Source organism: Coffea arabica, chromosome 10e, assembly GCF_036785885.1.
Source record: "Coffea arabica cultivar ET-39 chromosome 10e, Coffea Arabica ET-39 HiFi, whole genome shotgun sequence".
Classification (NCBI taxonomy): Eukaryota; Viridiplantae; Streptophyta; class Magnoliopsida; order Gentianales; family Rubiaceae; genus Coffea; species Coffea arabica.
The window spans coordinates 2,993,604-3,006,490 of record NC_092328.1 but is presented as its reverse complement, the minus strand read 5'-3'; the positions used below and the strand labels follow the sequence as shown (position 1 = coordinate 3,006,490).

The following is a 12,887-nucleotide window of genomic DNA, read 5'->3' as shown; positions in this document are numbered from 1 at the left end:
AATATACTACAGGCGGGATGCATGCATTTCGGAAAACAATTTCAGTAAGTTTGGAAGGGAAGTTGTTTTCCATAAGATGAGTGAAAATATTTTACATAGGAAAATGTTTTCAGTAACTTTTGTGCAACCAAACACGGGAAATTAGGAAAATATTTTCCTAGAAAATATTTTCACCCGAAACAAACGGACCCTATATCAGTCTCATTTTCCTTTTTACTTTATCTTCCTTTCTTTATTTTGCCAATTGGTTTTCCCATAATGCTACGACTCTTTCTTCACTTTTCTACTTCAATTGAGAAAATATGATGAATTTGCAAAATTAAGAAAAAATGAAGCCATTATTCTGCATTAAATCTTTCCCAATTTTAACCGATTTTGTTGATTTTTGTTTTTGAAATATTAAATGAGTGTCGATAAAGAAATCTACTAATGCATCATCAATTTAGGCAGTAGCTTAATAAGGAGAAGAAGAAGAAGAGAAACACATTTAAGAATTTTTGCTGATTTCAACCTTTCAATTATCGATGATCATATTTTTGTAGACTTTCAATAACTCTGTCCTTGCTTTTAAAAAAAAAGACAAATGACTAGGATGTGGTATTTGTTCTGTTTAAAATTCTTTTTACTATGTTCGGGGCAAAAAAAAGAAGATGGAGAAGAAAAGTTTCAAGGATCTCGACCAAGTGCGGTCCGTGAGGAAAGTTTGTAAATTAGCCCAAATCCCATTTTCTCAGCCTATACCTGAAATGGTTGGACGCAGGCTTTTATGATTTGACAGAAACTACCCAAATTTCCTTTTCAAGACTGGTATCATAGTTGCAGAAAACAAAACTATAGAGCCCAATTCGAGTCCCCATTCATTCTCTAGTTAGCCATTTCCGCCCAAACTCAGTTCGTTCCTCCACCCCCACGCCATCCTACAGCCCTATCTCAGATTGTGGGAGGTAATTTGTAGTTTATTTTCTTTTTGGTAAAACAATTCATTCGAATGTTCTTTCTACATGCTTAATCGAAAACTATTATGATTTCCTAGAATTTGTTAGTTTTCCTGGTGATCTCTTAAACAGCTGGAGGAGCTCGAAGGCTCTCTTTGCCAGTTGACAGTAATTGTTACTGTAAAAAACTGTGAACTTGTTTCTGTAAACTTTTTGTTTAAGGTAGGGTGGGTTGTAAAAAAGGCAGCAATCTGTTGTGAGTCTTGTGCGACCTTTACCTTGTAAATTCATTCGGGTATTTTTTTTTTTGGGCCCCCCCCCGGGGGGGTTGGGTGGTGGGGGGACAATTCAATCTTGAATGCAAGTTTCCATTTTTTTTTTCTTGGTTACTCGTTTTTTAGCGGACTTGATTTGGTTCTATGTGGTATCTTATAGCTGGTTCTTTTCAAATCTTGATCCTTTGTTCTCCGTTGTTTTATTGTATTATCTTATAGGATAAGTTGGAATATGTTCCGGGGACTTATTGATGAGGGTGTAAGAGCGTAAAAGATTGCATTTTGAAGAATAAAGATGGGTTCTAATCCGAAGCACCATATATTTTGCTGGAACCGGCCATGGGATATAACCCCTCATCAAAACCCGAAAAGTTCCACTGGCTGCCAGTTCGATACCCCTTGGCTATTTAAATCTTTTCGTAACCTTGGCTTCATGGCATTTGATTTCGTCAACAACATATCACAATCTCCAAATCAGTTGCTTAAAATCCCAGTCCAGTTACAGGCTGGAATCAAAGAAAAGGGTATTAGAAAGAAGAAGATTTTGACTTGGCAAGAGCAAGGGGAGGCTGAGCAGAGAGCGCTAGCAGCTGCCCTGGCTGCTGGAAAGGAGGCAACTGTCATCGAATTCTACTCGCCCAAATGCAGGCTTTGCAGTTCTTTACTTAATTTTGTCCAGGAAGTCGAGAATAGGAACTCTGATTGGCTTAACATTGTGATGGCTGATGCAGAGAATGATAAATGGTTTCCTGAGGTACTCACAAGTCACAACCCCATCCTTGTTATCATGATTTTATTTTTCGTGAATTGCTGGGTCAAGAAGAGTTTAACGTGTATGTAACAACTTGAAGAGGAGATTTTTGTTTGTTAATTTCCATTTTTGTTCGCAATTTAATGGAAGCTGCGGTAGTCCATATTTTCGTTGTTTCTTGAGCTAAAAGAGCACAATGACAATGTAGTGACCTCACCTTTTTGGGGCATTTATGATGCATTTGATTGGGGAATTTCTCTGTGCAATTTTTGTTTACCTTAGTTGCATCAGATCTTTAACTTGATCAAGCCAAAAAAAGTCTGATTTTCCTCTTAATTACTTGAGCTTTCATGCGTTTGTTCTCATGTCAGCATTTTTTCGAATGGTCTTAATTAAGATGTTGGTATCTTTTTCCTGCAGCTCCTCTATTATGACATAAAGTATGTGCCTTGCTTTGTCCTACTGGATAAACATGGGAGGGCACTTGCAAAAACAGGTGTCCCAAGCAGTCGGCTGCATGTGGTGGCAGGAGTTTCTCATCTTCTCAAAATGAAACGTCCAAGTAATTGACTGTATGTTTGATTAGACCAAGGGAAATAGAGAAATTTGGAAAAGTGAACTTCCAACTTTGCCTTGTGGATCCTATTTGGATTATGTTCTTTGATCTTGTAAAAGCCTCAAAAAGTAGGAGTGGTCTTGCAAGTTGAACTGCTTGTAACCTTTCACCTGCTATGTTATGGTTGTTTCTAGTCTCTTTGCTGGCCACTCTTTTACAGCTAAGTTACGTTTGAATTTGTAAAGGTCTTATTGTTGTGTACATAATGAAAAACAATTGCTCAAGTGTTTCCTCCACTTGATTGCAGTTGGGAACTTGAAATTATTGGAGTTTTTTTTTCTTTTTTTGTAAAATCATCTTTGCAGGTTAACCGTTAAGTGTCTAAGCTGATAAGCTCAACTTATTGAATAGTCTACGTAACCTCATATATATCTTCCACCTTATAGAGGCATTATGAGTTAATAATCTACTAAAAAATAAGCAGCAAGTACAGGTGGTTTCCAGACAGTAATTTATACATATAGTGAAGGATGTTATTTGCACCTGAATTAAATTGAAAATAAAATGAAGGCACTATAACAAATGAATTTAATGAGAGACAGATTAGATTTATCAAATAATGCAAGTTGTCATCAAGTTATTAAAATAGAATTAGAAGGTCAAACTAAAAGAGGCAATGGTTTAGAAACATGTGAAATAAGGGCACTATGAACTAACTGTCTATTGAAAAGTTTGTTCTGTAAATAGTATTCCAATCATATAGGGAGTATGTTATCTGTCAATAGTTTAACTCGGACAAATAAATTGAGTAATAGGTAGATTAAGGTTATGGAAAAATGCAAGTTGTCATGAAGTGATCAAAATAGAAACCTAAAAGGAGAAGATCAAAGTAAGCAGAATATGAAAGTCATACTAAAAGAGGCAATACTTGGTAACATGCCAAGTCAAGCTATAAGATTAAATGTGGAGGGGACATTCTAGACAGAAAAGCTACAAATTAAACATTTGAGAACATAATTTGGTATCTATGGAAAGTTAATGGAGATTTCACCTATCTTGGCAGTTCGTATAAGCCTATGTACTAAGTGTAAGGAAATAGACTTGAAGAATTCTTAAATGGAGGGAAAATTAGCATTGTATCAAGAAAAGCTGGAAATCAAGCAATTGAGGACATAATTTGGTATCTATGCAAAGTTAATGGAGGGTTCACCTCTTTCAACAATTCGTTTAAGCATATGTATTGAGTTTAAGCGAACATACTTGAATTCTATAATGACAAAAAATTCACATTCTAGTAAGAAAAGTTGGAAATTAAGCCACTAAGGACATAATTAGGTACCTTTGGAAAGTTAATGAAGATTTTACCTCTCTCGACAATTTGTTTATGCATATGAACTAAGTATAGGAAAAAAAAAACATGAATTCTAAAATGCAGGAGTATTAAACTGCAATAAAATGAAGTAACAAGTACAAATTGTGTTTACCTTGGTTATGGCTCTGGATAGTTAATATGGTAGTACAAGTAGTCGAAATATGAATCAGTAGTATTAGCTCTGGATCCAATAGGCCGCCGCATGGTAGGATTAGGCCAGCTAAAAAAATAAAAGCATGGTAGTGACATTTGAGAGGCGTATGTCTACTTTGATCCAAAAGAGCTTTATCTAAATGCAATATTAGCATGTGTTAGAGCAGAGTAATGTAGCTTCTAAACTGTTCATGTTTTTGAAAAAATAGATTTATCGAATGAACAGTTAATGGGCATTGAATTTGTTAATGCAACAGTTAATGGGACCAATTTCTTTATTTGAATCCTGAGACATTGTCCAAACACGCAGAGAACCGATTCCCAAAGTAAATAGTAAAAAAAAAATTAACTACAAGTCAAGTTCAGATCAAGAAATCAATATAATATTAATATACCTCTAAGAAATGAACACTGAATGAGATATTGCAATTCAACAGTTGAGTTTTAGCATAAACGTCATCCTAGTTTGAGTTTCTCTCTTTTGTTGCTAATAATGTTATATTAGGAGTAAACAAATACAGATATATTCATGAGCACAAAATCACATTAAACTAAAGTATGAAAACTAGTGCAACGGATGAAATGAAATTACCAACTAAGTGACAAAAAGAGAAAAAAAAAATTCTTATTTGTCATACATAACATCTACAATTCACCATTATGAAGAATAATTTTGTTTGGATTGTGAATTATTTGTCAAATTATATCTGCTTACATCATCATTACGATTTCCAACGCACCTTTTTATCTTCCCAATTACCTTTTTATCTCACATACATCACATCACAAAAAGTGTTACAGTAAAAATATCTCAAATAATTCACAATCCAAACAAAGCAGAATCGTAAAAAACGACCTTTTACTTTGCACATAATCACATACACACTCATATATATATATATATATATACACATATATATATATATACATATTAAGGCACATAATCACCAGATTTATATATAATATTATTGTCAAAATATTTCAGTTAAAATTGAAATGAGCCCTGAAGTTTTAAAAAGGAGCATCATCTTGCTTGGCTAAACCAATCTGGCCTAATGGATCAAATGACAAGATGTCAAATACAAAATATACATATTGCACTTTGGTTTTTGATGTTAAGTCTTTGTCCATGATTAATGGTATTTATATTCTTCACACGGAATTATTTAATTGACCTTTAATATAGTAAAACACAAATCTTCATATTGACTTTTAGCTGGCTGCCACTTGCTGATCAAACTCAATTCTATTATTGAAAAGACATTTTAGCGTCCCTTATGTATTATGGTTCTTTTTTCTTTTCTATTTTCTTAGGCTTGTTTTTATCTTTTTAACATACACAAGCTGGCTTTGATGAAAGAGAACATCAAAAATACATGTTCAATATAAATAGAGGAAAACCATTATTATGTTCATTCTAGAAAAACGGGAAGTCATTTAAAATTTCCAACAAAGTACAACTTTGAAGGTCCTTTTGCAAAAACCAAACATGTAGCACAAATTCTGCGAAGGATGCCAATTTGACCTTGAATCAACAACTGAGATTAATCCAGATATTCGAAGTGTACAATACATGTAGACAATCTATTCAATTGAAGTAGCTAAGGGTAAAAACATGAACTCAAACCGGTTCCAGAACTTTTGGTGCAATAGTTTTTTAAGGTGATTTGTGAGAGCTCTGCAAAATCATATACTTTCCAATTGGAGACTTGTGGCGTCTGACGTCATGCAACTACAAATCTTCCTCTAATGTCGAGGGAAGGAGCTCTCCTCCTCATCGTCCACTTCTCCACTTCCTATAATGATTAAGTGTAGTCAAACTCCAACTCAAGAAAAAATTCACCAATTCACATGAAAATTGAAAACCCAAGCAATGATAAAACTAAGAACACTTTTTTCTTTTTTTTTAAAAGGACAAAACACTCCGAAAATGGAATTAGTGAGATGGGATTAATAGGAAAAGGTGCTTACCATTTTGTTGTGCGTGCAAGGAAAATTGAGAGAGGCTCTGCGGATTGCTGTAGATTTCAAGATAAAATTATGGAGAAAGAAGCAGTGGAGAGGACAATTAAATAGGACATAATAAGGGGAAAAAGAAAAGCTGGCAGAAAAGGTAATGGAGATTTGCAGAGCTTTGGAGCAGTGGTTCATCATCGTCCTAAACTTGCTGCTGTCCGAGGACAAAACATGGGGAATCATGAATTTCCAGCAACACCACTCCCACCCAATATCAAAAGACCACAACACTACTAAAGTTCACACAAATAACACTACAACCGAACCAGTACTGTTCGTAACTTTATCACCACCTTCATATTGTATTGGTAAAATTTAAGCCAACAAGGAATGTCTTACAGATGACCAAAACCACTTGATTAACCTCCTCACAAAAAAAAAAAGATATTGTAGTCTACTGAACATTTTAAGGAACACAGATATAAATAAGATAACTTAAAAGCAATCGCTAAAACTAATTGTACATGAACCTAAATTTAGCTGCATTGCTGTTTGCAACTATAGAATCGAAAATTCAATATGTGAAGGTATTAATCCCTCGATCTGTTGCTTGGCACAGATTCTAGCTAACTTTTCCTGCTTCTTTTCCTGCTTTCTTTCCTTGCGCGTTTTGGGAAAAGTGACATTACGAGGATCACGAGGGTCAATTATAAGTTTCTCGAGGACAATAGCGTTTTCGAGGAAGTATTCAACAAGTTCAAGTTCACTTCTGCGACCATAGTATCCAAGCAACTCAACCACTTTCAGATGTTGGAGCGGAAAGCTAGCAGCTTTCTTCAACTTTCTATCTCCCCTGACCATATCATCCCACCACGATTCCAACTGCAAACAGATTAAGCTGTCAATAACTAAAATATTGCAGATCAAAAAGAACGGGGGAAAATCTGCTAAGAGTACCCAACACAAATTAGAAAAAGAAAGAAAACAATAGGAGCGGCAACAGAAACAGCATGTCTGATACCAAGCATGTTAGTATAATCATTGCTTTCTCGCTTTCAAGAATTGATTGGGATCCTAAACTGCATTTAAAAGTTCATAATCATAAGGATGTTCAAGTCCCAGAGTATAATGCTCAATGGCATGGCATACAGCAAATGCCACGGTGAAAGACAAGAATAACTAAAGCAAGGCTCAAAAAAACAAATCGAGACAATAAAAGAAAGCAATGGCTGAGATTAGTACAGCATTATGCTACCTTCAGCACAAACTTCTCCAAGTTGGGCGAAGCCCTGATCAAAGAAGTAAATCCAATCAAACTGTGATCTTTTGATGCAGAAGCTATCAAGACGAACTCCTTCAGATTAGTAAGTTGAGGAAGCTCATGAACAATTCCTTTTTCCTAGGATGATCAGACAAGAAGAAAGCAAAACCAAACCAGTGAGGCAAGCAGTTGGCAGTGATTATAAACAATAGTTGGAAAGGAATCTCTTCAAAGAGTTCCATTAAATAACTAGAAAAAACCTGTGAAACTTGAAACTTGTTGGCACGTAAAGTAAGAACCTCTAGTTTTGACAAGCAGCAAGAAAGCCAAGAAGTAACATCCCTGACCAAGTTACGGGAATTCCCAGAAACCCATACATTCACAAGCATGGGGACGTTCTGAAGTACAAGATGGTGTGCTTCAGTAGTTTTAAGGAAGACTAAATTTGTGTCGCTGACAATAATGGATTGCAACATCAAACAGCAGCATACCTCCAGATATTTCAAGGCAATAGATGGACCACAAACTCGAAGGTTGATCAAAACTGAAGAGGCCTCCACTACCAGGCGCTCAAGAAATGGACAATTGATCAAGAAGAATTCCAGTACCTCCCCAGTTACATTCACACTTATCAAACTCAATGCTCTAAGGGACTTGAAGCCAATCTGTGCATGATGATGGATTTCAGAGTAACCAGGTTGAGATTGACCACTGCTAGGGCAAAAAAGTTCATAATGAAAAGTATATGATTCTTGAGTAGCAGGCGGGTCATCATCTGGAAACAGGTTCAATTCTAGCCTTTGCACTCTCCTTGCAAATGCATGCTGAAGCCATTTATGAATCTCGTCTCCATAACAATTGTCCAAATAAAAAGCAACTCTCAAATAATCTAATGCCAAGGACTTGTCTGATTGAAGCAGCACCTTGTCAACCCATTCAACATACTTATGCCTTTCCTTTCTAACAAAGTCCGCATACCTTCCCCAGCTGGGTATTGAGAACATCTTCTTTAGCACTTTTGAAGCATCAAAATCAAGGCAAGCCATGGACCTCCATAGATCTATCCAACGCTTTGAAAGAACACTTGTTCTGGCAGCTTCTTTTAGCGTTAGGCAAGACAGAATATAAACAAGGATTTCATCTGGAAGCCGACTAATCTGATCCTTGAGGGGCTGCCCTATCTTTGCACACTATTAAGAAGGAAGAGAGGAAGAAAAGGATCCAGCAGCAAACATATGTTCCTTTAGCAAATAGTTACAAGAAAGAAACTTCTTTTGTTTTGTGTTAGTAAGAGTGATCCTGTCTCACCTTCCTCGGTCCAAAACCAGTGGCAAGTATTGCCCTTGATTCCATCAAGATCAAAACTTTCTGCTACTTGTCTCTCTGTTATCAAGAATGAGAAATGAATAACAAAGAATTCCATTTAGTACCATTTTAAGAACAAGATTACTATGCTGATGCTCGTTAATTGACCACTTGGAGTCCTATGTTAACAAAAGAACCATACAAGTCCTTAGAAGGAAAGTGAGCCTAACAAAATACCCATTAAGAATGACCAGGACAGATGGCATAGAATCCAAAAACAACAGCCAAAAAAAAAAAGCTGCTACAATGCAGGATTTTTTTGTTGCCCTCCTCGCATGCTCTTCTTCCAACATAAATAACAACACATAAAAACACAAATATACCACTGCAATTAAAAAAAAACCTTGGAATAAACCGCAAGCATGCAGACAGATAAAATCAGTCAACAAATGAAACAAATATAATTCAGCTTTGTAGAACCCAATGTGAGGAGGCAAGTTACACACATAAAAATATCTGTGGGAGAAAAGGAATAACACCAACAATAATCTATTAATCACAATATAAAAACAAGGCTCTCAATCCTTCACTCTTCTCAACTAAACACAATAATATGACTCGCTATTTATAGACTAAATGATTTGATAAACAAGTCTTACACCACAAGAAATTCCCTAATAAAATACTAATTCCTAAACAATAAAACTACCATAACTTGACTCCAATAAAATTACTAAAACCCTAATTTGACCAAAACACTACTAAATAAGAATATAGAAAAGTTCTAATTTTGAGTCTTGATTTAATATGCCGATATTGCCTCCCTTAAATCAAGGTCTCTATTGAATCAGGTTCACCACCATCACCATCACAATCAATAATCTCCCTTGAGTTTTTCTGCTGCAATATTCCACATACCTGGACAAATATCTCGTTGTTCAACTTATTTTTCATTTGTGAAAATAATCTACGCTACTGGATAAACTGTTTTCGTCACCCAATTTGATGTCAATTTATTGACAATTCACTTTGTGATTTCACAATCACAATTTAACTGATAGGATTTTTCTCTGATCTCTATCGTAACATCCACAATCAATCTGACAATTCTAGAACCAATCTTATGGTCCTATCCTCACAAACTAGACACTCCATGACCAACCTTGTGATCTAATTCGATCAACTAATTTTTTTGCAACAATTTTTGTGCTCTAACTCTAACAGTGGAAAACAGCCACAATTAACCCTCATAATCGGGTCAATTCTTCAATGTCTACAGGCACCCCAGGATCAATTTCTTGAACCTAGAGCTCTAATACCAGATGTTGAACCCCCAATCCAGATGTATAACCCAATGTGGAGAGGCAAGTTACACACGCATGGGAGAAGAGAAGAGAAATAATACCAACAATAATCTATTAATCACAACATAAGAATAAGGCTCTCAATCCTTCACTCTTATCAACTAAACACAATAATATGACTCCACATTTATAAACTAGATGACTTGATAAACAAATCTCACACCACAAGAAATTTCCTAATAAGATACTAATTCATAAACGATAAAACTACCATAATTTGACTCCAATAGAATTACTAAATCCTAACTTGACTAAAAAATTACTAAATAAGAATATAGTAAAGTTCTATTTTTGAGTCTTGATTTAATATGCCAACAAGCTTAAGCATGCTTACCAGAAATTCGTCCTATAATCAAAGAAATCTAATAAAAATTCAGTCTTGGCCAAAATCATTCTAATTAAAGGATGCTGCATAACAAAATTGCTCCAAAAATCTAACAGATAGCAAACATTCATGGTAGAAATATATATATGCATATAAGCTACCAAAAAACGTAAACCACAAACTTAGCAGGCAAATAATATGGCTAAGCTAAAGATCCTACCAGGAAAAAAAAAAAAAAGAAAACTAATATGGAAGTGAGGCAGCTACAATCAATTGCGATTCCAAAAAAAAAGGGAATTTTGAAACTAACTGCTGCAGCCCACCGTCGAGCCAGATATCAAACAGATATCAAACATTCATGGTAGGAATATATATGCATATAAGCTACCAAAAAAGTAAACCACAAACTTAGCAGGCAAATAATATGGCTAAACTAAAGATCCTACCAGGAAAAAAAACAAAGAAAAGAAAACTAATATGGAAGTGAGGCAGCTGCAATCAATTGCGATTCCAAAAAAAAAAAAGGAATTTTGAAACTAACTGCTGCAGCCCACCGTCGAGCCAAATATCAAACAGATATCAAACATTCATGGTAGGAATATATATGCATATAAGCTACCAAAAAACGTAAACCACCAATTTAGCAGGCAAATAATATGGCTAAACTAAAGATCCTACCAGAAAAAAAGAAAAGAAAAGAAAACTAATATGGAAGTGAGGCAGCTGCAATCAATTGCGATTCCAAAAAAAAAAAAAAGGAATTTTGAAACTAACTGCTGCAGCCCACCGTCGAGCCAGATATCAAACAGACATCAAACATTCATGGTAGGAATATATATGCATATAAGCTACCAAAAAACGTAAACCACCAATTTAGCAGGCAAATAATATGGCTAAACTACAGATCCGACCAGAAAAAAAAAACTAATATGGAAGTGAGGCGGCTACAATCAATTGCGATTCCAAAAAAAAACAAAAAATGAATTTTGAAACTAACTGCTGCAGCCCACCGTCAAGCCAGGGGAGATAAGTACAACCACCGTTCTAAACGCCCGGTATCCGCCTACTTCGGCTTAGTCGAAAGAAGCTGGAGATTGTTACTTGTTTGAGGAAGAGAGAGGACTAATTTAGGATGCTTTTGTAAAGTTGCCAGTCGCATCTTTTCTGGTTGTTGGGCGGAGTCCCTTTGGGCCCTACAAACATTAAACATGGGCTTGTGTCCATTTAGGGTACGGATAATTTCAGAAACCTCCTTTGAGGTTTCTTACTATTTTACTTAGTTTCCTTGATATTTTAAAAATTACACTTACATCCTTAATTTGACACTTTGGTAACTAAACTTTAAAATAGAGTCAAAAATTTAATGAATACCCTAAAATACCCTTATCTAACAAAGTTCAATTTGTTCTTCTAAAAAAAAAGATGTCAAGTTTTTTATGCCAATATTTGTTATTTGATAATCAACTATAACAATAAATTTTTTGCTATTGGAATTTTTTCATAGTGTTTTATTGGGAATATAAATTATTTTTAAGATAGACAAGAAAGTGCTATGTTGTTTCTTTTAAAATTTATGGACTAGTTTAATGATGGAACTATCATAATTTGATAGTGATTTTGGGCCATTTGGTTTTAATCATTGTTGACTTATTCTTGATTTTGATATAAAAAAAAGAGTTTCAAAAAAAATTGGATGATATTAAAACTATCAAAAGAATATTACTAATTTAATATTTAATTTGGATAGATATTAAGGACAGTATTATTTTGATAGTTCTTCTATACTTTTAATGAAATACAAGAGAGATGAATAAAAAGGAAACATATAAAAGAAAATTATAAAATCCATCCTTTGCATAAATATGGCAACAAGAGAGTTTTATTAAAAATATTAAGGTTAGTATTATCAGTTTAAATGAGTAAGGGAGATAGGTGCAATTTTTGAAACTTTAGAGGAGCTAAGTGAAATTATTACAAACCTCGGGGGAGGTTATGAAATTATCCCTTTAGGGTAGTATCAGAAAACTCGGGGTTTCTTAAAAGTAATCACTTACCTCTCTTATTTACCTATCTTATTTTTGTTATTTGTGTAACAAAATTTTTAAAAATCCTAAACTACCATTCTACTTGCTAAATAAAAATACTTTTAAATCACTTTATTTATTTTAAGAAAATCATCATCTGAAAAACAATTTCTACTAGTACTACCACATTATAATGCTATAGTCCATAAAATTATATATTTGAAAAATAAAAATGATGTTTGTAAAGTAATACACTTGACTAATTTAACTCTATATGCTCAAAATTGATTTCTTATGAACTTTATATTTTTGTCAACTTCTTCTTAACCTGTATCCAAACTTTTAAATTGTACTGTTCATTATAAAAATCAATCCAAAATAAGCAAATAAATCATATCTCATTCTATCACATCATAAAAACTAAAAGATAAACAAAATTTAATTTATTATAATTTATAAATAAAAATCACATAATCATCCAAAAAGATGAATAAGAGAGAATGTTGAAGAAAGGAAGAGAGAAGAAAAGGACTTTTGTTTTTTTATTTTTAATTTTTGAACTCCATTAATTTGATATATGAATTATGTATCAAGTGAACGTTAATATAGT

General features: G+C 34.2%; 2 protein-coding genes across 10 annotated transcripts; one reads left to right on the top strand and one right to left on the bottom strand.

Moving 5' to 3' along the window:
* The first annotated feature begins 737 nt into the window (after positions 1-737).
* Positions 738-2,841, top strand: LOC113711150 (uncharacterized). Its single transcript, XM_027234332.2, has 3 exons — positions 738-944; positions 1,430-1,964; positions 2,382-2,841. The coding sequence occupies exons 2-3, from the start codon at positions 1,506-1,508 to the stop codon at positions 2,529-2,531; spliced, it is 609 nt and encodes a 202-aa protein (XP_027090133.1). The 5' UTR covers positions 738-944; positions 1,430-1,505; the 3' UTR covers positions 2,532-2,841.
* A 3,489-nt stretch (positions 2,842-6,330) lies between these two features.
* LOC113711148 (F-box/LRR-repeat protein At3g26922) lies at positions 6,331-11,422 on the bottom strand. Of its 9 annotated transcripts, none has more exons than XM_072066716.1 (6): positions 11,264-11,422; positions 8,568-8,642; positions 7,520-8,449; positions 7,254-7,397; positions 7,020-7,077; positions 6,331-6,880 (listed from the first exon to the last, which is right to left on the bottom strand). In XM_072066716.1, the coding sequence occupies exons 2-5, from the start codon at positions 8,610-8,612 to the stop codon at positions 7,054-7,056; spliced, it is 1,143 nt and encodes a 380-aa protein (XP_071922817.1). In that variant the 5' UTR covers positions 8,613-8,642; positions 11,264-11,422; the 3' UTR covers positions 6,331-6,880; positions 7,020-7,053. The 9 variants fall into 9 exon arrangements, with proteins under 9 accessions (XP_071922817.1, XP_027090132.1, XP_027090131.1 ...); XM_027234331.2 differs by lacking the exon at positions 7,020-7,077 and having other exon boundaries at positions 7,559-7,657; positions 7,751-8,449; positions 11,251-11,411; XM_027234330.2 differs by lacking the exon at positions 7,020-7,077 and having other exon boundaries at positions 7,520-7,657; positions 7,751-8,449; positions 11,251-11,409.
* Between the last annotated feature and the right edge of the window lie 1,465 nt (positions 11,423-12,887).

Coding starts and splice junctions, on each gene's coding strand:
- LOC113711150 (XM_027234332.2), top strand. CDS start 1,506: ATGGGTTCTAATCCGAAGCACCATATATTTTGCTGGAACCGGCCATGG. Junction 1,965..2,381: donor ATGATAAATGGTTTCCTGAG/GTACTCACAAGT, acceptor TTTTTCCTGCAG/CTCCTCTATTATGACATAAA.
- LOC113711148 (XM_027234328.2), bottom strand. CDS start 8,612: ATGGAATCAAGGGCAATACTTGCCACTGGTTTTGGACCGAGGAAG. Junction 7,398..7,519: donor ACAAGTTTCAAGTTTCACAG/GTTTTTTCTAGT, acceptor TGATCATCCTAG/GAAAAAGGAATTGTTCATGA. Junction 6,881..7,253: donor TGGAGAAGTTTGTGCTGAAG/GTAGCATAATGC, acceptor ATCTGTTTGCAG/TTGGAATCGTGGTGGGATGA.